Source organism: Myxocyprinus asiaticus, chromosome 21 (genome assembly GCF_019703515.2).
Source record: "Myxocyprinus asiaticus isolate MX2 ecotype Aquarium Trade chromosome 21, UBuf_Myxa_2, whole genome shotgun sequence".
Taxonomy (NCBI): domain Eukaryota; kingdom Metazoa; phylum Chordata; class Actinopteri; order Cypriniformes; family Catostomidae; genus Myxocyprinus; species Myxocyprinus asiaticus.
This window is the reverse complement of record NC_059364.1, coordinates 2,772,223-2,798,246: the sequence shown is the minus strand read 5'-3', so window position 1 is coordinate 2,798,246 and position 26,024 is coordinate 2,772,223. Positions and strand designations below refer to the sequence as shown.

The following is a 26,024-nucleotide window of genomic DNA, read 5'->3' as shown; positions in this document are numbered from 1 at the left end:
AATATAGTTTATTATATGAGGAATGAGAAGTGAAACTTGGGTGTGAAAGTATCTTTGCATCCTGTAGATGCTGAAGAAGACAGTTTAAGAATAAACCCATCTATTAGTCTCTTCATCCTCTGATTATTCCCCATGCTTTTCCCCCCAAAGTTAACATACATTTTTTACATGGCTAACATTTTACACGGCTGTAAAATTCAAAGCTGTTAGTCTGACTAGTGAAAGACATGAAGGTGTTGGGGAAACAATTAGTTGTTATGTGGTGATGCTAGTGGAGCAGCAATTACACACTTCAGATTTAAGGCCTGTGAGAATTCAGTTGGTGTAATTGCTCCACTCATATGACAACATGTAGTTATAGCATACATATTGGAACTTTAGAGTTTGCTGTAAAATATTGGTACAACATATTACCAAAAATAGCATTATTTTTGGTTAGCATATACTGTAATTAGGACCATTTATTGAATCATTAAGTGCAATTGAACTGGAACCAGAATGAGTGAGTCCAGTGGACAGAGTTGATGAAGATTAATAGGATGTATTTTTAATAAAAAGCAAGAATATACTGAGAGAGGAACTGAAGAGCCTCTGCTGTCACTGTCAGACTACATTTATGGTGATAACCAGCAGGCTGTGCTGTTCAGTAGTACAGCACAAACATACTGTAATGTGGTGCTGGTGTCAGTATAAAGATTGAAATACAAGTCATACATTTGTCATAAAAAGAAAAATTCTTTGCTTCTTTTGCTTATGACATTTGATATGCTAAAACTCACCTTCAGAATGTGATATCCCACATTGCACTTGGGTTTGATGAGCACCTGGTGAATCATGGAGTAACCGTGGTAACACTCCATCTCTTGTGTGCGATGCTGGTTGTGTTTAACCAGAGAAAGCAACACCTGCAGGGCAAGAGCTTGAGTCCGCTCGCAATCGCTCACCTCCACCGCCTACAAGAGAGAATGAGAAAAAAAAGAGTAAGACTGTATAAGTCGCTATTTACACCCTATAAAGTTTTGGGAGTGACAACTGCATTTAAATGTGGCAGTGAATCCTCCAAATACAGGAGTCACTCCAGAACTTGCAAAGAATCATGGATAACAACAGATTATGAGTCAATACATTTTTTTTCCACGTCTTATACATTTTTCAAAAATACATTACAAATGTCCAATGATGTATTTTTAATACATTCAGTTTAATACTATTCAGTTATACCTAAACCAAGACCACTGAAAAAGTGGGCGGGAGCTGTTGCACTCTATAGAAGACAAAAAAGCACTCTTTCTTATCTTGACTTGTTTGGGAAACGTCCCATTTCTATGTTTAGGAGAAGTGTGATAAAGCAATAAGCCACTGTCTAAAACAATGTGACTTGAGATTTCATTCCTGGTCTCTACTGGTGACAAACATACCCGAGCAAACAGGAAGACAAAAGCCCCAGTGCCTCCGATCTTGTGCAGGACGCTGTGTAGGCCGAAAGCCTGGCAGGCCGTCATGGTCCTGAGAAACTGAGGCTCCAGTACTGAGCTCTGGATCTCTTTAGCACTGAAGGGTCTCTGGGAGACAACCGCTGTCTTGGCCTGACCCTTCAGACGGATCACCGGCTCATATATTGTGTAGAGAGATGGGGTGCTGGGAGTATAAACTACTGCTAAACTCTCCTGTCAAACACACATACACACAATGGGAGAAAGGCAAAGTTAAACACAAGACAACTCTAGTAGTATATATTTAAAAATATTTAAGATGTCAAAGAAAACATTTTCTGGCTTGTTTGAAAAAATGATTTTTAGTACTACGTAGACATACTCTAATGTTCACAATGAAAAACTTCCTTCCCATTCCATTCAGAACATTTATTGAAACTAAACTGCAATTTCCAGGGTTCCCACACATTTTGACAAATGAATTTCCAGTAATTAATAATAATACATACATATATACATATACACATATACATATATATATATATAAACATTTATGCAATTACTCATATCCCTGGACCATAATAAGGACTATTCCTTTCTTCTGAGCATTTCAATCTTGTAGTACCACCTGTTTTCTCCAGGGGGCAGTAAGCGAAACTTCAGCTGTATAATTAATGTGCAGCTTATACAGAGAACAAACCACACTTACTGACAGCAGTCAGCACAAGATGAGGACGCGTTCTTGTGTACAAACACAGTTCGATGAAGCGCAAATTCGAAGGCAGGGATCTCAAGACGTGTTAAACTTCGTCTAACTTGACACAGCGACCTAAAAACTGTTTAGGTACTCCAAAAGCGTCCGTCTGACGCAGGTGTACATTGACGCGCACTTAAACAAGCTGTTATAATAAATCTCGGCCTGATTGATGAATTCAATAGCAAAATTAATTGCTGTGAACTGTAGGCAAATGATTGTCTTATGTTCAATAATATGCAAATAAACAATACACTGGGTTTTAAAGCCACTTTTTGTATTGTCTTACCAATGCTTGTGTGCCTAAATAATGTAATGCATTTTAATTAATAATCAGTATTATTATTATTTTTTAATAATATGTACATATATTCTATTTATAATTATTTAAATATAACCATTTATAATCATTCCATCGTTAAATACTGAAGTATTGTTATCTGAGGGGCTTTCTCAGCAAATATTTATGCAATTAATTGCGATCAATTTGATTAATTAATCAGCATACAATGTAATTAATACATTTTTAATCGATTGACAGCCCTAATATATATATACAGGTGCATCTCAATAAATTAGAATGTCGTGGAAAAGTTCATTTATTTCAGTAATTCAACTCAAATTGTGAAACTCGTGTATTAAATAAATTCAATGCACACAGACTGAAGTAGTTTAAGTCTTTGGTTCTTTTAATTGTGATGATTTTGGCTCACATTTAACAAAAACCCACCAATTCACTATCTCAACAAATTAGAATATGGTGACATGCCAATCAGCTAATCAACTCAAAACACCTGCAAAGGTTTCCTGAGCCTTCAAAATGGTCTCTCAGTTTGGTTCACTAGGCTACACAATCATGGGGAAGACTGCTGATCTGACAGTTGTCCAGAAGACAATCATTGACACCCTTCACAAGGAGGGTAAGCCACAAACATTCATTGCCAAAGAAGCTGGCTGTTCACAGAGTGCTGTATCCAAGCATGTTAACAGAAAGTTGAGTGGAAGGAAAAAGTGTGGAAGAAAAAGATGCACAACCAACCGAGAGAACCGCAGCCTTATGAGGATTGTCCAGCAAAATCAATTCAAGAATTTGGGTGAACTTCACAAGGAATGGACTGAGGCTGGGGTCAAGGCATCAAGAGCCACCACACACAGACATGTCAAGGAATTTGGCTACAGTTGTCGTATTCCTCTTGTTAAGCCACTCCTGAACCACAGACAACGTCAGAGGCGTCTTACCTGGGCTAAGGAGAAGAAGAACTGGACTGTTGCCCAGTGGTCCAAAGTCCTCTTTTCAGATGAGAGCAAATTTTGTATTTCATTTGGAAACCAAGGTCCTAGAGTCTGGAGGAAGGGTGGAGAAGCTCATAGCCCAAGTTGCTTGAAGTCCAGTGTTAAGTTTCCACAGTCTGTGATGATTTGGGGTGCAATGTCATCTGCTGGTGTTGGTCCATTGTGTTCTTTGAAAACCAAAGTCACTGCACTCGTTTACCAAGAAATTTTGGAGCACTTCATGCTTCCTTCTGCTGACCAGCTTTTTAAAGATGCTGATTTCATTTTCCAGCAGGATTTGGCACCTGCCCACACTGCCAAAAGCACCAAAAGTTGGTAAAATAACCATGGTGTTGGTGTGCTTGACTGGCCAGCAAACTCACCAGACCTGAACCCCATAGAGAATCTGTGTACAGTAAATGAACATACTTTCCAGAAGGCCAACAATTCACTAAAAATGTTTTTTTTATTGGTCTTATGATGTATTCTAATTTTTTGAGAGAGTGAATTGGTGGGTTTTTGTTAAATGTGAGCCTAAATCATCACAATTAAAAGAACCAAAGACTTAAACTACTTCAGTCTGTGTGCATTGAATTTATTTAATACACGAATTTCACAATTTGAGTTGAATTACTGAAATAAATGAACTTTTCCACGACATTCTAATTTATTGAGATGTACCTGTATATATATATATATATATATATATATAATTTTTATCTTCTTATTGTGTTCGATTCATCAGTGTATGTCATTCAATAAATAAATATAACTTAAGTTATATTTAAGTGACTCACTGAAAGCACTAATTATCTAATGCATTAGCATACAGTATGAACAGCAGGAACAGCATGTAACTATGTCAAATACAAGCACTCATGCTTATTAACGCGTTAGTGTGTAAGACTAATGAGATCTTAGACAAGCAAGAAATTATGCACAAATTGACAAATCATTCTGCCTGATTTTCAATGGCAGTGATGCATGCAATTGTCAAATTCATTTGCAATTGTTCACACAAGTCAATAGGATTTTAAAGCTAAAATAAATAGAAAGACTTACAATTAGAGGTGAGATGTCCACTTCAGTGTTTCTCATGAGGAGCTCACGTATCTGCTCACACTGAAGTCCCTCCTGTGTCACGTACTTGGACAGTGTCCCATGGGGCTTCCCATATTTGCAGGGCATGATGGAGGTGAGGTCAGGGCCACTGGCATACAGGTAAAACGCTTCTGCAGTGTCAATTCTGGAGCCTAGAACAACCAGAGCAGTTTTTCAATGTAAATACTCAAAAAGACTTTAAAAGTAAAAAAACAAGTCTTTACAATACGGGGGATTGAAGATTAATTCTGTCCTACATCTGTGGAATTAGTGTCAGATGTAAATAAGGTCTGGGTGATATAAAGAACGATCTTTTAAAAGCATCTCTCATCTAAACTATAGTATGGCAAATGTCAATAAAACATGGTAAGTAACATTTCTGTGAATAAGTTCAAACTGTTATTTCAATAAATATATATTTTTTAAACATTTATTATTATATGAGTTAACAATTGTTACATTTTCAGAATAGTCCAAGTTTGATATTTTTTAATTTTAAAATGTTTATGTTATGTTCTGGTCATTTTGATCAGGATTAATTTTTTTTCTTACAATTTTTTTTTTCTTAATCCAACTGGAATAAAAATTCCTTGACTATGTTCACATATGGTATCTGAAAACACAAAAAAATCTGGACCATTTTCTTGACATTTTGTTTGGTTTTATTTGACTTTTGTTACACTTGTTGTGTTCCTGGTCAAAAATGACCGGCCATTGGAAATGAATAGATTAGACTACAAAATACAGAAATATTACGTGTTCAGGAGCATCCCAATCCTTTAGATGAGCACATATGTGGATGTGTGTTTGTGCACACAAAGTCCTCGTACATGTGCACACACAAACACACACACACACACACACACACACACAATGTGTGTTGTGCATCGTCTTTCCATGCACACTCTTTGAGGAATATTTCAAGATCTACTTATCATATTATGTTGTGTTTGGGCTCGTTTGAATCGGGATAATCTACCAATTTTTTTTTAGATCAAGCAAGTGGTTATTAATTTATTACATAATTATTATTATTTTTAATATGACCTCAGTTCAATGAATCCTTCAATCAATAAAAAATATATTTTTTTAAAATATGTTCAAAAAAAGGAGTACAAAACCTGTCGGAATTACTAAAAAAGAAGTTCATGCAATATCTTAATGTTAATGCAATATCTTGAGATAATATACACCGATCAGCTACAGCATTAAAACCACCTGCCTAATATTGTGTAGGTCCCCCTCGTGCCGCCAAAACAGCACCAACCCTCATCTCAGAATAGCATTCAGAGATGTTATTCTTCTCACTACAATTGTACAGAGTGGTTATCTGAGTTACTGTAGACTTTGTCAGTTCAAACCAGTCTGGCCATTCTCTGTTGACCTCTCTCATCAACAAGACGTTTCCGTCCACAGAACTGCCGCTCACTGGATGTTTTTTGTTTTTGGCACCATTCGGGGTAAATTCTAGAGACTGTTGTGTGTGAAAATCCCAGAAAATCTGATTTGAAATTACTGTACATAAAAAAACCACAATGAAATTCACAAGGTAAAATATCATATAATGTTTAGTTGTTGTGCTTTCAATACAGCAAAGGGTGAATAGAATTTACAAATCACTCCTTTTTGTTTTTATTAGCATTTTTCATCCTGTCCCAACTTATTCAGAATTGGGGTCGTATTGGCATAGTGTAAATAAATGAAAATGATTAAAAATATCTTTCCATGTGCTCAATTTAGTGATAAACATTGTGGAAACTAGAAACTAGACTTCCTAACCACATTAGAGCATTTCACAGGCTGGGAACGGCTGGACTGTGGACATTCATGACTGATTAATGCCAAAAGAACGGCCATTCTGTTAAGAAGAGCATGTTGTGCAGCGGGAATCTAGAGAATTCGGCACTTACAAACAGTAACTTCCAGCAACAGAGAATTCCACGTTACCAATAACAACACAACTCTAAAAGTGTAAACAAATAATGTGTCCAAACGCAACATGGAACTAGACTTTTACCTTTTTTTGTAGGAAATGAGAGTGATGCTTGCACATGCTCAAACTCAGATTTAAGTGGTTGCCAGGGCATTACAATGCTGTTGCTAAGGTGTTCTCTGGTGGTTGCTTACTGACCCAAGCCAAAAGGGAAGATCTTATTAAATGTGGCCATACCATTAAAGAGCAGCAGGGTGCCCATGCTCCAGCGTGCACCAGGAGTGTGCTGCTCTTCTGAGGGGGGCTGATGGTGTCCCAGCATACAGTACGTCTTATTAGAGTCAGATGACAGACTGGACTTCCTCGGCAGAGTGAAGTCTAACGAGACGTCACACTTCCTGTATGTGGCACAAGGTAGAGTTGATTAAAATACTTTATTCCTGCAACTTAACTGATGTTTTTAAGCATTTCCAATTACAGACAATGTGGGTGAATCTCACAAAAACATGCTCAGGTCACATTTCACCCTAAATATGATCATAATAAAATAATAATAGGAACATAAAATAATGTGACAATTCAAAACATCTTAATGGCTCTACAAATAGGAATTATTTTCTTTGTACTAAATTTAATATCTTGTTTCTTTCTTTTGATTTTGGTGTGAAATATGACCCTGACACATTGTTGACAGGTTTCGTGAGATTCACATATAAATGATCGTATCTTTCTATTACAAGAAAGCAAAAAAGCAACAGGCAGAGACTTGAAAAAAATGTTCTGGGTTCAATCCAAGTTAAGCTCAATCGACAATGTTGATTACCACAAAATATTATTTAAAATGATCCCTCTTTTATAAAAAAAGAAAATGATTTGAAACATTAACATGATTTAATGTGATAAAAATGCAAGTTACAGTTTATCCGATGGGATTCCAGTTTTTTTTTTATGGCAACAAAGTTGTAATATTGGGTATAACTTAACACAGACAGTGTTAGTAATTGATTTTATCAGAGTAAAATCATGTTAACATGTATAATGTTTACATCTTGTAGCCATACTATTGAAACAGTTTGAATTTTAGCATTTATGGAGCTGGGCAACAGAACGACGTAACTGGATATTGACGATATCTGACAAATATCCAGATGCTGATTGTGACACTCACTGACAGACGATGATCAACAATATCGGGAAATGACAAAACCATGGAGCTGGTAAGTTGCCAGATATATTCAACAGCAGCCCAGTGTGTGAAATTAGCGACCTGTAAGACGTCTCATATTGACACATGACAAGAAATGCTGTTAGACACAAATGACACGTGTTTGATTATATTTTGAAGAACAGATGAAAGAAAAGCCGTCGATGTATGTGTCTGATTAGCTGTTTGTTCAGAGGTTCAATGGTGTGAGCGTGTCTCGTGGAACACACGCATGTAAAGAGTTCTCACTCTTTCTTTTCTGTTTCTGTCGTTTGAAAACAGTCTGCAAGAATCTTGTCGTCTATGAGAAAGCTGCAAATGATCTCAGACCATCTCAGGAGGTGCACTGAGATTAGTACGCTTTATTTCCACAGAGCAGTTTGCACTTAACATGCATTGTGAACGCAAATCTGCAAATCTTTGTATTAACGAAACAAAGATGAAAGTGATTAAATCATGAAATAATATAAAAACATTCACCTTGAACCTAAAACTGAGTTCCATTTAATTTTCTTTAGGCAGCATTAACTGTATTAATGATATGCAATATAAACACAAATTCGATAAGAACACAGTGGAAATTATTAAGCAGCATTAATTTGGGAACACAAGGGAATTTAAGTCTTACATCTAATTGAATGTGGACCACTTCCAGTATAAGCCACTTCCAGCTGTTTTAGCAATACAAAAATACTACATTATGCTGCTTTATATTACAGGCTGGCAATAAATGTTGACATATTATTATCATTAATTACGATTTTCATAAACTCATTGGTTTTGAACGCATATAATTTTACCGTTTGTCGCATTTTACCATCGTTTTACCACACACTGTTGCACAGGCAGAATGAATGAATCAGGCGCTGACACGGACAGTCCTCCACGCCGTCTGACACGCCTCCCTCCACAAACTTTACACAACCAGCAGAGAGAGGAAATATGCTGGGAAAATGCTGCTTCAACTTTCTTTGCACCAAAACTGCATCTCGTTTCATCTTGACAAAATAATAAACGCCTTTTACTCTCTGTTCTTGTCAGAGAACATTCTCTCCTTCTTAGCAGTGTATAGTAAACAGACAAGCAGATCAGGCATTCAGCATGGCTTATGAAAGTAAACAAACTGTTGTAGCTATTTTATGAAAGTAGAAATTATGTGGGTTGTGTTTAACTTTCTAGAGGTAATGCTTTATTTTAATTTCCATTATTATTATTATTATCATCATTATGAATTTACATCTATAATTGTCTTAAAATCTTAATTTCTGTTAGTGATTTTTCCACCTGTTGTTGTAGACGGATACTTGCGTGACATTGAATGGGGCCGGTGAAGAAAGATGGAGATGGTAAATGTTTGGATTTGGGGAGGTGGTTATATATTATTGGACTACTTCGTAATTTGAATTGCTTTTTAGTTTTCGTTTGAAGTGCATTTTGAATTTAGAAATACCTTTGGTTTAAGTATTGCATGTTTCAATAAATTAATTTAATTTTTAAAGCAAAAGCATTCACCGATCTCTCGGCAGTGGGGGCAGGGGGGTGGACGGTGTAATCGGAATATCACGAAAATATTTCTTGCATATCGCCCAGCCCTACTGGCCCCATTCACTTTCACTGTTAGTCTCTTACTGTGACCACAACTTTTGCTCTTTGTTTTTTTCTCCAAGAAATGAGGGTTTAGTATTGAACCCAGATGGCTCCTTTAAAAACTGGCCCGTGATGCATTTATCAAAAATACAAATGCACAGCTCAACTTTGTAAAGTCATATTTACAAATCAATTTAAATCATCAACTAATCGTTTGAAATAGTCATTGTGGACTGACCTAATGCCGCACACCCAGAGGGTCAGCTGACCATGAATGTTCTTCTTGCCCTCAGGCTGCTGTGTGTATGTGAGAGCCAAGTGCTGCCATCTCCCTGCAGTCAGCACACCCTCCGCAGACTCTGCCTGGGCGAGCAGACCCGCCTTCATCTCATCATTAGGATCGATGCAGATCCTGAATTCACAAATCCAGAGGCATATTGTTATTTAGCATTGCAAATAACTACATTTTGATATAAGATTACGGAAACAAAAACATGTGTCTGGAATAACATGCACCAATGAATCGTTCACAGTAAGAACAAGAACAAGTAATAAAAGGAATATTCAAAGTTCAATACAAGTTAAGCTCAATCGACAACATTTGCAAAAAAGCAAAAATCAAGGTTACAGTGAGACACTAGCATTTATGCATTTGGCAGATGCTTTTATCCAAAGCGACTTACAGTGCCCTTATTACAGGGACAATCCCCCTGGAGCAACCTGGAGTTAAGTGCCTTACTCAAGGACACAATGGTGGTGGTTGTGGGGATTGAACCAGCAACCAGTTATGTGCTTAAGCCCACTTACAATTGAAGTGAATGGGGCCAATTTCTGGAGGGTTTAAACAGAAATGTGAAGCTTATAATTTTATAAAAGCACTTACATTAAAGGTGCTGTAAGCGATTTTTTTCATGGAAAGTTATGCAAAAAATAATCCTACTCCCTGAAAGATATCACTGAAATAACTGCCCTGAGATATCACACCGATCACTGTGACAGTTATAAACTCTGATAAAAAGGACATATTTGTTCTGTAGCCAATCAGACGGCATCTGAGGCGCTTTCTGCCTGTCAATCATTTTGCGTGTTCCAATAGTGTTGTAGTTGCAGCAAATTACTGAGGTTAATGTCATAATCTGATTTATAATTTGCCAGTTGAGGGTGCTATTTCACTACTGTTGTGTTTGACAATGTGGGAACATGCTTCGTGTTGGTCTCAAGGTATCCGTGCAGTGTTTTGGAAAGAGGGGGCGTGGCTAAATCAATGGCTCAGTCTTGTGGGAGTTAGAACGGCTAAAATCACTTACAGCACCTTTAATTCTTCTGATAAAACTTGTGTATTATATGAGCTGTAAAGTTGGTCATATCAGGGATTACGGTGTTATATCGTCATAGCAACAAAGTGGTAAAATTGGCTCTAACTTTCCACAGATGCGGTTAGTAAGTGATTTTATCACACTAAAATCATGTTAATGCACATATTGTTTACATCTTGTGGCTATACTTTTGAAACAGTATTTTAACGTTTATATATTGGCCCCATTGACTTCCACTGTAAGTGTCTCACTGGAACACAGATTTTGCTTTTTTTAAAGCAAAGGAGGGATGAGTCGAAATACAATTTTGTGGTAATCGTTATGCCACAAATGCTGTCGATTGAGCTTAAATGATCGTATTAATCGGAATATTCTTTAAAGAAAGTACAGAGTCAATTTTGATTTCATGTTGACTTTAAAAACCTACAGAAATAAATAGTACCTTATTGTTTATATAAAACAACAAAAAAATGATTAAATGCACTACTAAATGCAAGTATTTGCCATGGCACTCACCTGAATATAAAGGCTCCAGTAGAGATGTTCATCCACACCTGGAGCATCAGAGCTTTAGAGCCCATGGACAGAACATGCACGAGACATCTGTCTGCATGCTGCTTGCTAATGTGAACAGAACCATGCAGGGCCTCATCTGCTAAAGTCATGTCCTCATCTGGAAAACAGTCACACAGAATGATTAAATAATCTCTTACATAGTAGGATGGTATTCAGATATGTATAGAAGATTTATAAATGATCTGCATTAAAATGAGCTGTTTCGAAAATTGCTTAAAACAGCTTTTCCTCCTATAGTTTGGATTAATAAACTCATCAAAAGCTTCAAAAAATAAGACACCATTTTATTTAAAACAGCCATACTTTAAGAATTAAATGTTACATTATCAATTAAAATCAGTCCATAATACAATTTTTCCACATTTCACTCGTTTAAGTGGATGAATCTCATTAAAACATATCCAGGTCATATTTCATCCCAAAATCAAATCAGTACAGATAAGAAATTATATTGCGCATTAATAAAACAGATACAATTCTCAATGGTTATTTTTATTAGATTCTCAGTATTATAGTACAGCCATGACTATGGATAAGAGTTTAAAAAAAAAAAAAAAAAAATATATTTTTTTTTTTTTTAAATCAGTGTAATATTTCATTTTAATCAGAAAAAAGGCAGTTTAGTTTTTTTTTTTTTTTCACACTGTAGTAATAAAAATGAGATTTTTTTGCTTTTAAAAATTTGCTTTTTTTTTGTACAGTGGCAAGAAAATGTGAACCCTTTGGTATTATCTGGTTTTCTGCATTAATTGGTCATAAAATGTGATCTTATCTTCATCAAAGTCACAAGTATAGACAAACACAATGTGCTCAAGCCAACAACACACAAACAAGTTATAATCTTTCATGTCTTTATTGAACACATCTCATTAAACATTCATAGTGCTCTGGAAAAAGTAAGTGAACCCTTGGGTTTAATAACTGGTCGATCCTCCTTTGGCAGCAATAACCTCAATCAAGCGTTTCCTGTTGCTGCGGATTAAACCTGCACAACGTTCAGAAGGAATTGTGGATCATTCTTCCTTACAGAACTGCTTCAGCTCAGCTATATTCTCAGGATATCTGGTGTGAACGGCTCTCTTGAGGTCATTCCACAGCATCTCTATTGGGTTAAGGTCTGGGCTCTGACTGGGACACTCCAAAAGGTGGATTTTCTTTTTTTGAAGCCATTCTGTAGTGGATTTACTTTGATGTTTAGGGTCATTGTCCTGCTGCATCACTCAACTTCTACTGAGCTTCAGCTGGCACACAGCCACCCTGACATTATCCTGTTGGATATCTTGATAATAGGGATGTGCCGATATGGAATTTCTGGGCCGATACCCACAACCGATAATTCACAGCTCGTTGAGGCCGATACCGATATTTCAAAAAAGTTTTACTTTTTAATCCTTTAACCTGGAACTGCTAGCTAATTCATTAAAAGCTTCTCAATTTGAAAAATATGTGTCATTTAAAAGCTTGGAATTTGGACTTGGGCTTATATTTAAGGTTTGGCAGTTGTAACATGAACCAGAAATCAGTTTTGAATGAGAAATAAATGAAAATACACTTGCATAAATTGTAGGGTGCCCATTTATAAAAGTGTTTACGGTAATCCTGATGACTCACTAACAGAGAGAGAATAATGAACTTCAAACAGCTGTGATAATGCATTAAACCAAAATAAGGTGATAAACAGTGTGTAAAGAACATTAAACAACAAAACACACAATGCAAACCCTAATCTCTGTATACATGACGTAATATTTATGATAGCTGCCAGACTATGAGTACAGAGGTGGTTTGTGTGATTGTGTCTGTTATGTATGTGTGCTCATTCAAAGACGCATGTTACAGCGCTCTTATGTGACAGTTCCTCTGTATAATTAATGAACACAACAAGTTGGGAATAGGTAACATCATACAGATCGAATAGTCATGAGTCATAATGTTAGAAAAGTCTCGTTAAATACACACATTTAAGCACATTTGTTTCACTCACAAACTTGTGTTTTATCCATATCGAGTCACTCTGAAAATGGTGTCAAGATCTATGAACAGTTTTAGGTTGTTTTGGACTTGTTTTAATCGCAGTGCTGTGCTGCAAGTAATGATGTGCAATTTCCCACATTACCGAATGTGTTAGTTTCATTTGTGTTTCATTAAGTAATAAGCGAAAATGATCGCCCCCAAGTAACATACACACGTTTTTGTCACGTTTCATTCACTGCCTCATGAAACATAAACAGAATATGGGAAATGTCATGTCGTTATTCACAGCAGATGATCCTGAACTAAAACCAGACCCAAAACAATGTAACAACGAGCAGAGATGATGAAATAATCCACACAGGCCGACATCAGCTTCTCACCTAAACTCACTCTCACAGAAACGGTGTGTGTGCGCATGCACACTGTCACTTGGGGCTGCCCGGGTCTCTGCCTGAAGGAAAGATGGTAGCAGGCAGTCAGAGATTCACAGCCGCAACCAAATAAACCATAACAAATTATCAGCTAAAATATCGGCGGTAATTCCATTATCGGCACGATAATAATATTTAGATTTTCCCGATTATCTGCCAATAATATATCGGCCGCCGATATATCGTGCATCCCTACTTGATAAACTTCCCCTCGATGATGGCAAGTGGTCCATGCCCCGAAGCAGCCCCAAATCATGATGCTCCACAGCAGGGATGATGTTTTGATGTTGGTACGCGGTGCCCTTTTTATATCATACTGCGTGTTCTTTCCAAATAATTCAACCTTAGTTTCATCAGTCCACAAAAAATTTCCCAGTAGTGTTGTGGAGTGTTAAGGTGGTCTTTGGCCAACTTCAGGGGTGCAGCAATGTTTTTGTTGTACAGCAGCGGCTTCCTCCGTGGTGTCCTGCCATGGACACCATGCCTGTTTACTGTTTTCCGTATAGAAGACTCATGAACAGAGATGTTAACAAGTTCCAATGATTCCATCAAGTCTTTATCTGTCACTCTAGGGTTCTTTTTTACCTCATTGAGCATTCTGCAGTGTACACTTTGAGTCATCTTGGCTGGACGGCCACTTCTAGGGAGAGTAGCTACAGTACTAAATTTGTCAAACTGTGGACAGATGAATATCTAAGCTCACTGAGATAAATTTGTAACCCTTTCCTGCTGCATGCAAAGCAACAATTCTCAATCGTAGGTCTTCTGAGATCTCTGCTTTGCGAGGCACGGGCCACCTCAGCAGATGCTTCTTGTGAATAGCAAACTCAAAATGTTTAAGTGCTTTTTATAAGTCAAAGTAGCTCTAACCCACACCTCCAATCTCGTTTCATTAATTGGATGCCAGGTTTGCCAGATCTTGACTCTAATTAGATTTTGTTGATTTCATAAGTCTTGGGGTTCACATACTTTTTCCAACCTACACTGTGAATGTTTGAATGATGTATTGAATCACAAGAACGATACAATAATTTGTGTGTTATAAGTTAAAACAGATTGTGTTTGTTAATTATTGTAACTTAGATGAAGATCAAATCAGATTTTAAGACAAATTTATACATAAATGCAGATAATTCCAAAGGGTTCACATGCTTCTTGCCACTGTAACTGTCATTCTCATTACTGTAATACAGCTATTTTATTGACTAACCGTAAAAGCAAAAAATATATACGGCAGTGCTGTATAATATTTTATTAAATGTAAGCATTCATTAAAGGCAGTACAACAAATACTACCCTGATTTATAAATGCTTTACAGTTTGAATAATATATCATTTAATTGTCATGAAAATAACGTCATTTTCTTTTTCTTTAAGCAAAATATTTCTTATTTCTGTTGATTTTGGGGTGAAATATGAGCCGGACATGTTCTTCAAAGGTTTTGTGAGATTCACCTATGTGTAGTTTAACTTTAGAATAGAACAATTCTAGAATTATCATCTACTTACCCTTCTTACCCTGCCTGTCCTCATCCCTCAAAGCTCGGACCCAGAGCGAAGCACTGAAGCCACTGGCCATGTGAGGCCAGCAGTTCTGTCCCACCAAAGGCAGGTGAAAAGGTGCAGTATGCCAGGGAGAAGTACGCAGGTGACCAAGCCTGCCCACATCCCCATCAACCCGGCCCAGAGGCAGTTTAACCCTCAAAAGAGTATTTACGCCACCTTTACCCCCAGCCACCCCATGGGGCTTCGTCCCAGCAGAGGAGCTCACGCCAGGGGCTCCGGCACCAGGGATCATGGGAAAGGACATGAAGTACAGCGGCTCAGTGTCAGAGTTAGACTCCACAATCTGCAGTATGCCCCTCAACAAGATCTCCTAAGGGCAATAAAAACAAAATAATGATGATAAGTTAAAGTTTTAATATTTTTCTGGTCTCTATGGCACAGGTCCCTCCTTCAATGAAAGTCTATTGGATTTTTTCAACTGTTTTGTCATCCACCAAGTGAAAATGGTAAGTGTGATCTCTTAGCAAAGTAACAGCACCACTCTCCTCAACAAGACACACGATTTGAGATGTTACTCATGTCTGTAACACAATGTTACACACCCAAGTTTAATACTTCTAGATGTTTGTTGATCACAAACCCAGGCTATAAGCAATAGGCAAAGCACCACATATTACATTGGTTATATCATGGAAAGCAGGATATTCCTTGGTATTTTTCATTTCAAAGGAGCAATGTACCCGTCCCAGTTACATCCAGAGCATTTATGGGCATTAAACTGTGAAAAACAGCCCTGCATTGCCTTCCAAAAGATCCTAACGTTGGAAACAAATTTTAAGTTCATTTTTAACAAGATTAAAAGAATCAATTCAGCATGATCTTAACAGTTTGTGTAGCACATTTAAGTGTTGATTGTGAATCTTGTGAACTGTAAAAAGCCTGTAATTGAAGGATGAAGCAGTTTAAACTATACCGAACCCGACAAACCCACAACCCGTGATTATGTGCCATTACTCACTTCGCATGTTATTTATATATAGAAGTCTTAAGGGTTCAGAAGCAAAAACAGTTTATTTTTAAGGGCAGAGAGAGGGTGGAAAATGCCCATCACAAAACTAAATTACCATTTTTGGAGCAAGAAACCTTGACTAATATTAGAAGTGGACCTCAGGGAAAACAAATTAAATTATAAAATGAAGGCATAGGATATACAGTAAGCTCTGAAGTTTTCCTGTTTCAGTGGCATACACAAAATTAAAAGCTTATAACTCCACAAAAAAAACAAGGAGGGTCAAGTGTTTGGTATCACTGTAAAGAAAACTTTTGAATTTTTTAATGATATAGATTATGAAAGATTCTGAGACTCTCAGACTAAGAAACTGCTGAAAAAAATAAAAATCACACACAAACAAAAAAATAAAAACATAAGCTTTTCTTATTTGACATTATATATCTCCGGGTGTAAATAAGGTGGCTCTAAAATTCTGCTGTGGTTTTGTTCCAAATCATGTCAACTTTATCTGAGAAAAATGTTGTGTTGATATGACAAAGCAATCAAAAGTTACAGCATTACAAAAATAATTTATCATAGTGTCCAAAAATGTCTCCGTGTGACCAAAATCCTCTTCAAACAAATACAACATAATAATTGTACATAAGAACTAATTACACATGCAAACACAACAATGACTAAAGGTTTGTATAGCATGCAGACATGATTTTAGTAATGAGATTTCACAGAATGAGTTTCATTCTGTGTCATTTGAATCATCATTGAGTCTGTGTCATGCATTTGGCGCCATCTTCTGGTGGTCATATGTAACATTGTGCTTCATGTGGATTATCTAATGATCTATGCATCCGATTATCTTGTGTTTGGGCTAGTGTGAAAGATAATCACCTCCTCTAAATAATGGTATGTGATATTTTATGTACCGTTAATTTGTTTGTGAAGTAATAAGCGGAATTGCGGCATATCAGCATCACCAACATAATTGTCAAAGAAATATACTTAGCCATTACTCGCTATATTTTTGTCTGTGAGTAAAATAAAGAGGCTGAAGTATTCTACTCTTTGAGAGCTTTCCAATGACATATGACATATTTGATTAGTTTGATGTTTTTACTGATTGCAATAATATGTACATTGTCCTTTTTTTTTATTTTTTTATTTTTTTATAAATTATCAAAACAGAACACTTCTGATTTGTCTTCAAATTCCAAAGCACTTGTTCAGTTTTGGTCATAATGCCTGCATGCATCGGAAAGTAGAGCTTCTAAGCTTTCAAACGATTCCCATTTTGTGCTGGTCAAGACTGAAGTTGTTAATATTTTGACCATTATATTTCTTGCGGGCCCGCTCATCCGAGCTTAAAGGGTTCAAATCCCCATTAAATCAATTTGACTTTTGTGGTTTTTAGTCCATGTCTGCTAGCTTTGAGGTCATTTACATTCTAGTGAACTCCTCAAAGTTGAGCAGATTCCTTTTAAGCAGATATATACATTTCAAATTTACTGTCTTTTATTTCCAGGAAAACCAAAGTTATTGATGACTCAAGTTGCACTACACAGATTTTGGTCCAATCACATGCTCTCTCTCTTTGCTTCCGCCTAGCAAGTAGCAATTTATAGTTTGTGGCTGTGATGTAACTAAAGGCTATTAGGTATTTAAAAAATAAGGACGAGCCTATCAATGTGACTTTCACAAACTTCCTTCTTTTTGTTTTTTAATGTGTCAAAACTGCACTAATAAAGCCATTTAATGGGGTCTTTAATAACAACTACTTTGCAACTGTAATAAGAAGTATTAAAAACGCAGTTCTTGACTGTAACAGTCTTTTTTCACAATACACAATAAAACCCATATGTACACATAAACAGCTCACTCCTTTACATACTAATTGCTTTTGCTTTCTGTACACTGGTAACGTGTGTTTGAAATATAGTGACCCCATGGACATTGTGTAAAGTTTTCTTCACTATGGAAAAGTAAATAAAAAATGTAAAATTAATCTTGACATATGATAGCTCATTTAAATGCTAATAGAGGTTTCACTTACGGTGGGCGGGGTCTTCTCCAGAAGGAGGTGGGTCAAAAGGGCAAGTTCCTCTGCTGTGATCCTGTCACTCACCATAGCAACAAGCAGCTGCACAAGCATTGTCTGGCACTCTGCAGGGTACAACAGGACATAGAGCAATTCGACTTATGGTGAAGACTTTCTAGCACACAATTCCATCAACATTTACCTAAACACAAACACATAAATTGCAAAAAACATGAAAAAAAAAAAAAAGCTGAATTTCACAAAAATTTTCAAGAACATATCAGGGTAATATTTGACCCTTAAAAAAACAAAACAATTATATATATATATATATATATATATATATATATATATATATATATATACACACACATATACACACACACACACACACACACACACAAAGAAAAAGAAACATGTTTAAAGTCATTAGGATTTTTTTTTCAATGAGATTATTTTCATGACAATTAAGCACATTTTCCCCCAATCCTCACTGTCATAAACAAAAGATTTTAAGTTGTTAAGCATTTGAATTTGCCTTTGATTTATGCTTATTTATAAAAAAAAAAAAAAAAAGTATTTTTTACTGTATTACAGTTATGAGAATCTAACAAGAATCACCACTGAGAATAATGAGATAAAAATAAAATAAAAAACTAAAAGGTAAGATGTCTGAACCCACTGCTGTAATGAGAATTTTGGGTTAAAATGTCAGGGTTCCCACTATTTTCCAGGACATTTTCAGGACAGTTTCTGATGTTCAGGAGAGGCCATGATGTATATTGTGGTTAATGGATGCAAATTTTTTCTGAATTCTGTATTCAACAATTTTTAGACATCATAATGCTGTCTAAAAATTACTATATTAGTATGTAGTAGTAATACATTCTAATATTTTTCCCCCATTTCACCCGTCCATTTAAATCAAGCTTTTATTTTGACATTTGTGTGTTTTTGACGGCAGTTTCTCACCTCCGGATTAGCAGTTTGTGGCTTAGTTTGATTATTAAACCCCAAAAACCTGTGCTTTAAGTAAATGAATTGTCTATATGTGTTGCACGCTTCAGAACGATCTGCTTTCGGTCATCTACTACACACACACAGCACGCGATGCTCATGACTGTGTTGCCAGTGAATGAGCGGCCGGCTTCACAAATTCTTTTTGAAGTGAGCAGCACAAGCAGATTAAATACACATTTAATTAAATCACAGCCTTTTGCAGTTTAATAATCATACTAGGACATATCACAATTTTAATTTGATTAATTGTACATTCAAACATTTATATTTGTAACAAAAATGTCAAATTCCACAACATTACGCATTTTATAGCTGATTACATTTCTAAGACTCCACATCACGGAAAACCATAAATGTGGTAACCGCGGTGTAATTGGACTCTGATCACTGAATTGTTTCAAATGAATTCACATCCCAAAATGTAAAGGCCACATCACCACGTTACCACCTATGTCCGTCATTGTCTAAAGTTTACAACTCAAATGTTTTCGTAGTTAACAACAGCAATTTTGGAACGAAAATACCATTTGGCACTATATCAATACTTCCATAAACTATTTCATTGGAGCAAAGCAGAGATGAAAGCAAATGAGCAGGAAATGTACATGACAGGGCTTCGTTCACGCCAGTCAACCATTGATGTTGTTCTACAATGCGCAGCCGGCAGCAGTGACAAAATTATACAAATGTGTATCAGACCCCTATCCAGTGTCCCGATCTTTACCATGTTTTTATACATGTAACAAAAACGGTATTAGCGACACAGTCAATCTGTTTTATTATACTATAATATTTTCCAGGACAACAAATAATTTTCCAGGAACAAAATTATGACTGGAAAACTGCATTGCAAAATTCCAGGTTTTCCAGGATGCATGGGAACCCTGAAGGTGCACAATCGTCATTAAAATAATGTTATAAAATGTCAAAAATCGTAATGTCCAAATAATAAACTTAATTTACTTTACACAAAACATAATTTCCTATTTTTCTTTTGAATTTGAATGAAATTCACCAACATCCTCAAATGATGCCTTTATACCTTTATATGAGGCATCTGATTGGGTAAGGATGTTCTGAAATCCAGTGAGAATGGCTTTCACACCGCCCTGTCAAGACAAAAAAAAGAGCTTGATTGATCATATTTCTTCATAAACCTTTAAAGAATCCAATAACAGCAAGTCTGATTGTTGAACTGATAAGAACTGCTGATAAACCAATCTGTGAAGCTTTAAAACCCAGTTGTCTAAATCTAAATCTCGTTGTAAATCTACTATTACCAAAGGGTTTGGAATAGGCCATCTTATTCCTGTTACATAGGTTCACGTGTCTATGGTTTCAAGTATAATCTTTCAACTGGTTACTTAACAAAAATCTTTATAGCAATCTAAAAGTACTTAGGAAAAAGCTGAAGGTCTGTAATAAGATATGTTGCTGTTGAGCATCAATATCAAATGCATAAATAAAGCAGTTTGTCCTGAGATAAGAGTCTGACCTGCTGGTAGAGCAGCGATGCATTGCTGTGGTGGCCTTTCACGGCTCCCGACAGACTCTGTAACACGTGTTCCAGGACTTCCAGGTCTGGAGATCCGCTGGCCAACAGCTGCAGCTCCATCAAGCAGATCTCCGGGAAGAGCAGCAGGCCACGGCCAGAGCCCTGAGGCACACCTGCCATTCCCAAAGCACATTCCCCCAGCGGGACTACAGCCTCCACCTTTATCCCTGTAGCAGGAACCAAAGACACAACACTGACTATGAAAAACAGTAAAATAATTCACTGCACTGGTGCTGCAAGGGTACAAACAGAAGGAATTGAGAGCAAGTGTGGTTTGTAGCAGTCACAGCTCACAGCGCTCTCAGAGATTGAGCCCAGTAAAAATGAATTAAGCTGATGGGAGTGCCACGCACCGGAGTCGTCCACATGATTTAATAGTGAACTACCCTGCAGCTCCTACGCAACTTCTGCCTGCTTTTTATTAATGAACTTCTGCCGTACAAAGACACAGAGGAAGTAGTCCCACACAAACATTCATGCACACTTACTGCTGAAAAATAAATGAGATAGATCGATAGATAGACAGACAGATAGAAAATTGTAATTATTAATGTAATTCAACCAAACTGATTACATCATCCGCTGATATATTAATCAAAATAATCACAAATAATTTTATATAAAAATGCTTGCTGAGAAAACACAAATGAAAGATAATTCAAAGACAGTGTGTCTACATTATTGTGGTCGACAAATCAAGCATTTAATAACAGTGAACATGAAATAATTTCAGACGTCAAGAAAAAGTAAGTGAACCCTTTGGAATTATCTGGTTTTCTGCATTAATTGGTCATAAAATGTGATCTCATCTTCAAAGTCACAAGTATAGACAAACACAATGTGCTCAAGCTAACAACACACAAACAATTAAAATATTTAACATCTTTATTGAACACATCCCATTAAACATTCACAGTGCTGTGTAAAAAGTAAGTGAACCCTTGGGTTTAATAACTGGTCGATCCTCCTTTGGCAGCAATAACCTCAACCAAGTGTTTCCGGTAGCTGCGGATTAAACCTGCACAACGTTCAGAAGGAATTTTGGATCATTCTTCCTTACAGAACTGCTTCAGCTCAGGCATATTCTTAGGATGTCTGGTGTGAACGGCTCTCTTGAGGTCATTCCACAGCATCTCTATTGGGTTAAGGTCTGGACTCTGACTGGGACACTCCAAAAGGTGGATTTTCTTTTTTTGAAGCCATTCTGTAGTGGATTTACTTCGATGTTTAGGGTCATTATCCTGCTGTATCACCCAACTTCTACTGAGCTTCAACTGGTGCACAGCCACCCTGATATTATCCTGTAGGATATCTTGATAAACTTGGGAATTCATTTTTTGCTTAATGATGGCAAGCGGTCCAGGCCCCGAAGCAGCCCCAAATTATGATGCTTTCTCCACCGTACTTCACCGCTGGGATGATGTTTTCATGTTGGTATACAGTGTCCTTTTTATGCCATACGTAGTGCTGCATGTTCTTCCGTATAGTAGACTCATGAACAGAGATGTTAACCAGTTCCAATGATTCCTTCAAGTCTTTAGCTGTCACTCTAGGGTTCTTTTTTACCTCATTGAGCATTCTGCGGTGTGCCCTTTGAGTCATCTTGGCTGGACAGCCACTTCTAGAGAGAGTACCTATAGTACTAAATCGTCTCCATTTATAGACAATTTGTGTAACTGTGGACAGATGAATATCTAAGCTCTTCGAGATGAATTTGTAACCCTTTCTAGCTTTATGCAAAGCAACAATTCTTGATCGTAGGTCTTCTGAGATCTCTGCTTTGCGAGGCATGGGCCACCTCAGCAGATGCTTCTTGTGAATAGCAAACTCAAAATGTTTAAGTGCTTTTTATAAGTCGAAGTAGCTCTAACCCACACCTCCAATCTCGCTTCATTAATTGGATGTCAGGTTTGCCAACTTCTGACTTTAATTAGTTTTTGTTGACGTCATTAGCCTAGGGGTTCACATACTTTTTCCAACCTACACTGAATGTTTGAATGATGTATTCAGTATATACAAGAACAATACAATAATGTGTGTGTTATTAGTTAAAACAGATTGTGTTTGTTAATTACTGCAACTTTGATGAAGATCAAACCAGATTTTTCACATTGATCCTCTTAGCAGCATGAATAACAAAACGTTTAATGAAATTCTGAATAAAATGTACACAGAAGTGAGAAACAGATTTGTGATTGGCTACAATGCTTAATTGTTGCAAAAGCACAAGTTAGAAATAGAAAATTAAATAGAACATTTTAGCGCAATATGAGTAGACCTGCATAGACTGCTATAATTGACACTTTTCAAGATTAGTTAATTGTGGCAGCTGTAACTGGAATCTTGATTATTTATTCAATTAATTGTGCAGCCCAGCATTAATATTTTATTGTTATTTTTTAAATAATTAATTGTAATACCCCAATAAATTAAAATGGCATCCCTAAAACAGGCTTAAAGAACAGAAGAATATAAATTAGATCAACCACAGGCCCTTACAAGAAAGTGAGTGACCTTCAGAATCATGCACACATCTGTATGCGTGTAAAAGATCTGTCAAAAGCAGCAGTCACAAGACACAGCTCATAATGCCAGCGACTGCAGCATACTTGCATCATAGCCGAAGGAAACAATGACACCATTCTTAGTGCAAGAGAGCTGAGCTACATGTGACTACAGAACAGGACCACATACCACTTGACCAGTTGTTCACTACCTGATGCTGACCGGCTGAGACTGGCTACAGCATTCTAGAACATTCATGTAGGAAAGTTCTCATGCTATCTATGACTGTGCATTCTTGGTCACAATAGTGGTGTTTTGTCTTGCAAACTGCAATGAACACTGTTTTAATTATCAGTTCAGGGTGCTAATATTACCGTAATGAGTCCCAAGAGCCTTATTAAGCTTCTATAACTACAAACATGCCTGATATTTGTGGCTAAATACTGTACTGTATAAGTTCAAACCCATCTTTTCCTCATTTAAACATTCCAGCTAAATACGTGTGACGTCACTTTTGGGTGAAAGTCGTAGAAAAGTAGTGAGCTGTCGGGTGTCATAATGTGTTGGTTTCCAATTAAAAAGGGCAATTCTCATAAGAAAGATGAAAATATTTGCAATCAAATATTAAATCTAATTTAAGAATTTAACAATTCCGGTTCCTTTACAATTCTTAGTACATGTACTTCTGAGGAGGCACCAAATAATTGATCCTAACTACATTATACCATCTACAATGTTTTATTTATACATACAATAAAACTGAAAATCTATTCATATAAAATGATGAGAATGTGTATGTGAATGTATATCTTTAACTACACATTGTCATATAAACAACCAGAAGAATGCAGACATCTAAGAACTGGAACCAGTTCTGAATCAGAACCGGTTCTCAATTTCCAAACCTACTTTACCTGTCTGTGGTGGTAGAATTTTTTTCTTCGACTTTGACATAACATCACTACATACACAAGTACAAATGTGCAAGTAAACAGAATAAGACATTTATCCTTTATAACCATACTGCATGCAATAAGTAAGTAGGGGAAGGTATTACCTTCCTCCTGGCGGGCGGAGTCTTCAGGGTTGCTTTCACTGTCTGCGTCATAACCTTCCTCTTCTCCCAAAGCTTGGACACCACTCACCTGAGCTTCATCAACCTCCTCGGAAAGATCACCTGCTGGGGGTACAACCTCCCCACTCACCTGAGACTTCTGCTGGACAGAGAGAGAACATTACACAATAATAATGTAAATAGTGTAAATAATACATAATTGAAATAAAACTATAAAATAAATGTTTATTCTAACATTATGTATAATGTAATGTTACATATTACATTATAGTAAATAATGAAATATTATGTATAACGAACGTGTGAGCAAATTTGAAAAGAAATGGTGAAAAATCACTCTCAAATCACAAATAAAACCTTCTACATTTTAGTGCTTTCTTTTTCTCTATAGTGCAGCTTTAAACATCAAAAGAAACCAAAAATTGGTTTACCAAATAACAACTCAAATTTAGAAATAAATGAGATCAAGCTAAAAAGTAAAGCCAGAAAGCAGACTCTTACCTTGCAGAAACTGAGCTCTTTTTAAACAAAGAACATTCGCATTGCAAACAATCCTTCTAAAATGGACATTGCTTCTGATGTTGTCTTTGTTAGAGAGAGAGAGAAATATATATATATTTTGGTCACAGGACCACACCAGCTGACTGCTTCAGAATAAAATACAGTTTGAATAGGGGGCGTTTTCATTCAGAAAACAAATATTCTATTAAAGAGACGCAAGAGAGCTAAAGCACATATTCATGTGTTCACATTAATAAATAATATAATGCATATATAAATGTTTTTTGGGAATTACAAAGCATAATGTTGGGAAGAAAATCCCTTAATCCTTAAAGGATAAAAATGGATTTACTAAGAAGCCAATTATACAAATATCCAAAGTCTGTGCAAAAGATTAAATCACACAAAAAATGTAAATGCTCTAGGGCTATATAGGGATTCATTTAATGTTTTAAATGTTTTATTATTTATTTTTTTTTTTGATGGAGACTCGAACCTGCGTCACCCAAATGATCACCATGGCTGAACATAGAGCTGCACAATTAATCGACAAACTAATCACGATTACGGCCGACACGGTTATGCAATCATGAAAACTGACAATTACAGCCGTTAATTGAAGTCTGCTCCTGCTGTGTCAATGGTTTCTACTTACAACGTGTTATTTGCAGCGGTTGAGTATTTTAACCAATCACAGACATGTCCGTTGAGCAATCAGATGGCAATGGCCACTCAGAGATGCTTTAATTAGTCTGAAATCATAACAGTAATGACAACTGATCCTAATGCGCAAGTTTTAAACAGCTGATGTCCAGATGCTTGTCCGGTGGCACACAAAAATTAACACTGAAGAAACATCACCTGACACTCGAAAAGAAACAGTATAACAAAAGCGAAAAGCACTTTAGAATTATTTTGGATTCATTGCATGCCACTCGCTTGCAACGTAGATGGTAAAAACACTGATTTCTGTGTACAGTTTATTCAATTTGAATAACAGTTTAGATTTGTCATGTAAATAAGTAAGCCAATATGAATTTGATCTATAAAAATAGCAATAAAGTAATTCAGATTAACTGTCTTAAATTTGTTTTGGAGGTGTAGCCAACATAAAGAACATGACATGAATGGCATATTTCACGAATGCCGTCATTGTTATCGCATCTGCTCTTATAAGACTCATTTGCCCCGCAGCAGTTATTGGTAACACAAACTCTGATCGCAAATGGCTGTTTTT

At 36.5% G+C, this 26,024-nt stretch overlaps 1 protein-coding gene across 4 annotated transcripts in view; it reads right to left on the bottom strand.

Annotated features, from left to right (window-relative positions):
• The window catches only part of lyst (lysosomal trafficking regulator), a 121,495-nt gene that overhangs the window by 51,590 nt on the left and 43,881 nt on the right, over positions 1-26,024 (bottom strand). For 3 of the 4 annotated variants that reach the window (XM_051647799.1, XM_051647801.1, XM_051647802.1), the window contains 11 exons: positions 24,269-24,428; positions 20,647-20,873; positions 20,194-20,260; positions 18,147-18,256; positions 15,091-15,457; positions 11,117-11,273; positions 9,523-9,696; positions 6,731-6,891; positions 4,522-4,712; positions 1,419-1,667; positions 780-953 (listed from right to left, as the gene is read on the bottom strand). In XM_051647799.1, coding sequence (XP_051503759.1) covers positions 780-953; positions 1,419-1,667; positions 4,522-4,712; positions 6,731-6,891; positions 9,523-9,696; positions 11,117-11,273; positions 15,091-15,457; positions 18,147-18,256; positions 20,194-20,260; positions 20,647-20,873; positions 24,269-24,428 — 2,037 coding nt within the window. The remainder of the gene's footprint in view (positions 1-779; positions 954-1,418; positions 1,668-4,521; positions 4,713-6,730; positions 6,892-9,522; positions 9,697-11,116; positions 11,274-15,090; positions 15,458-18,146; positions 18,257-20,193; positions 20,261-20,646; positions 20,874-24,268; positions 24,429-26,024) is intronic. The other variant, XM_051647800.1, reaches the window with a different exon arrangement.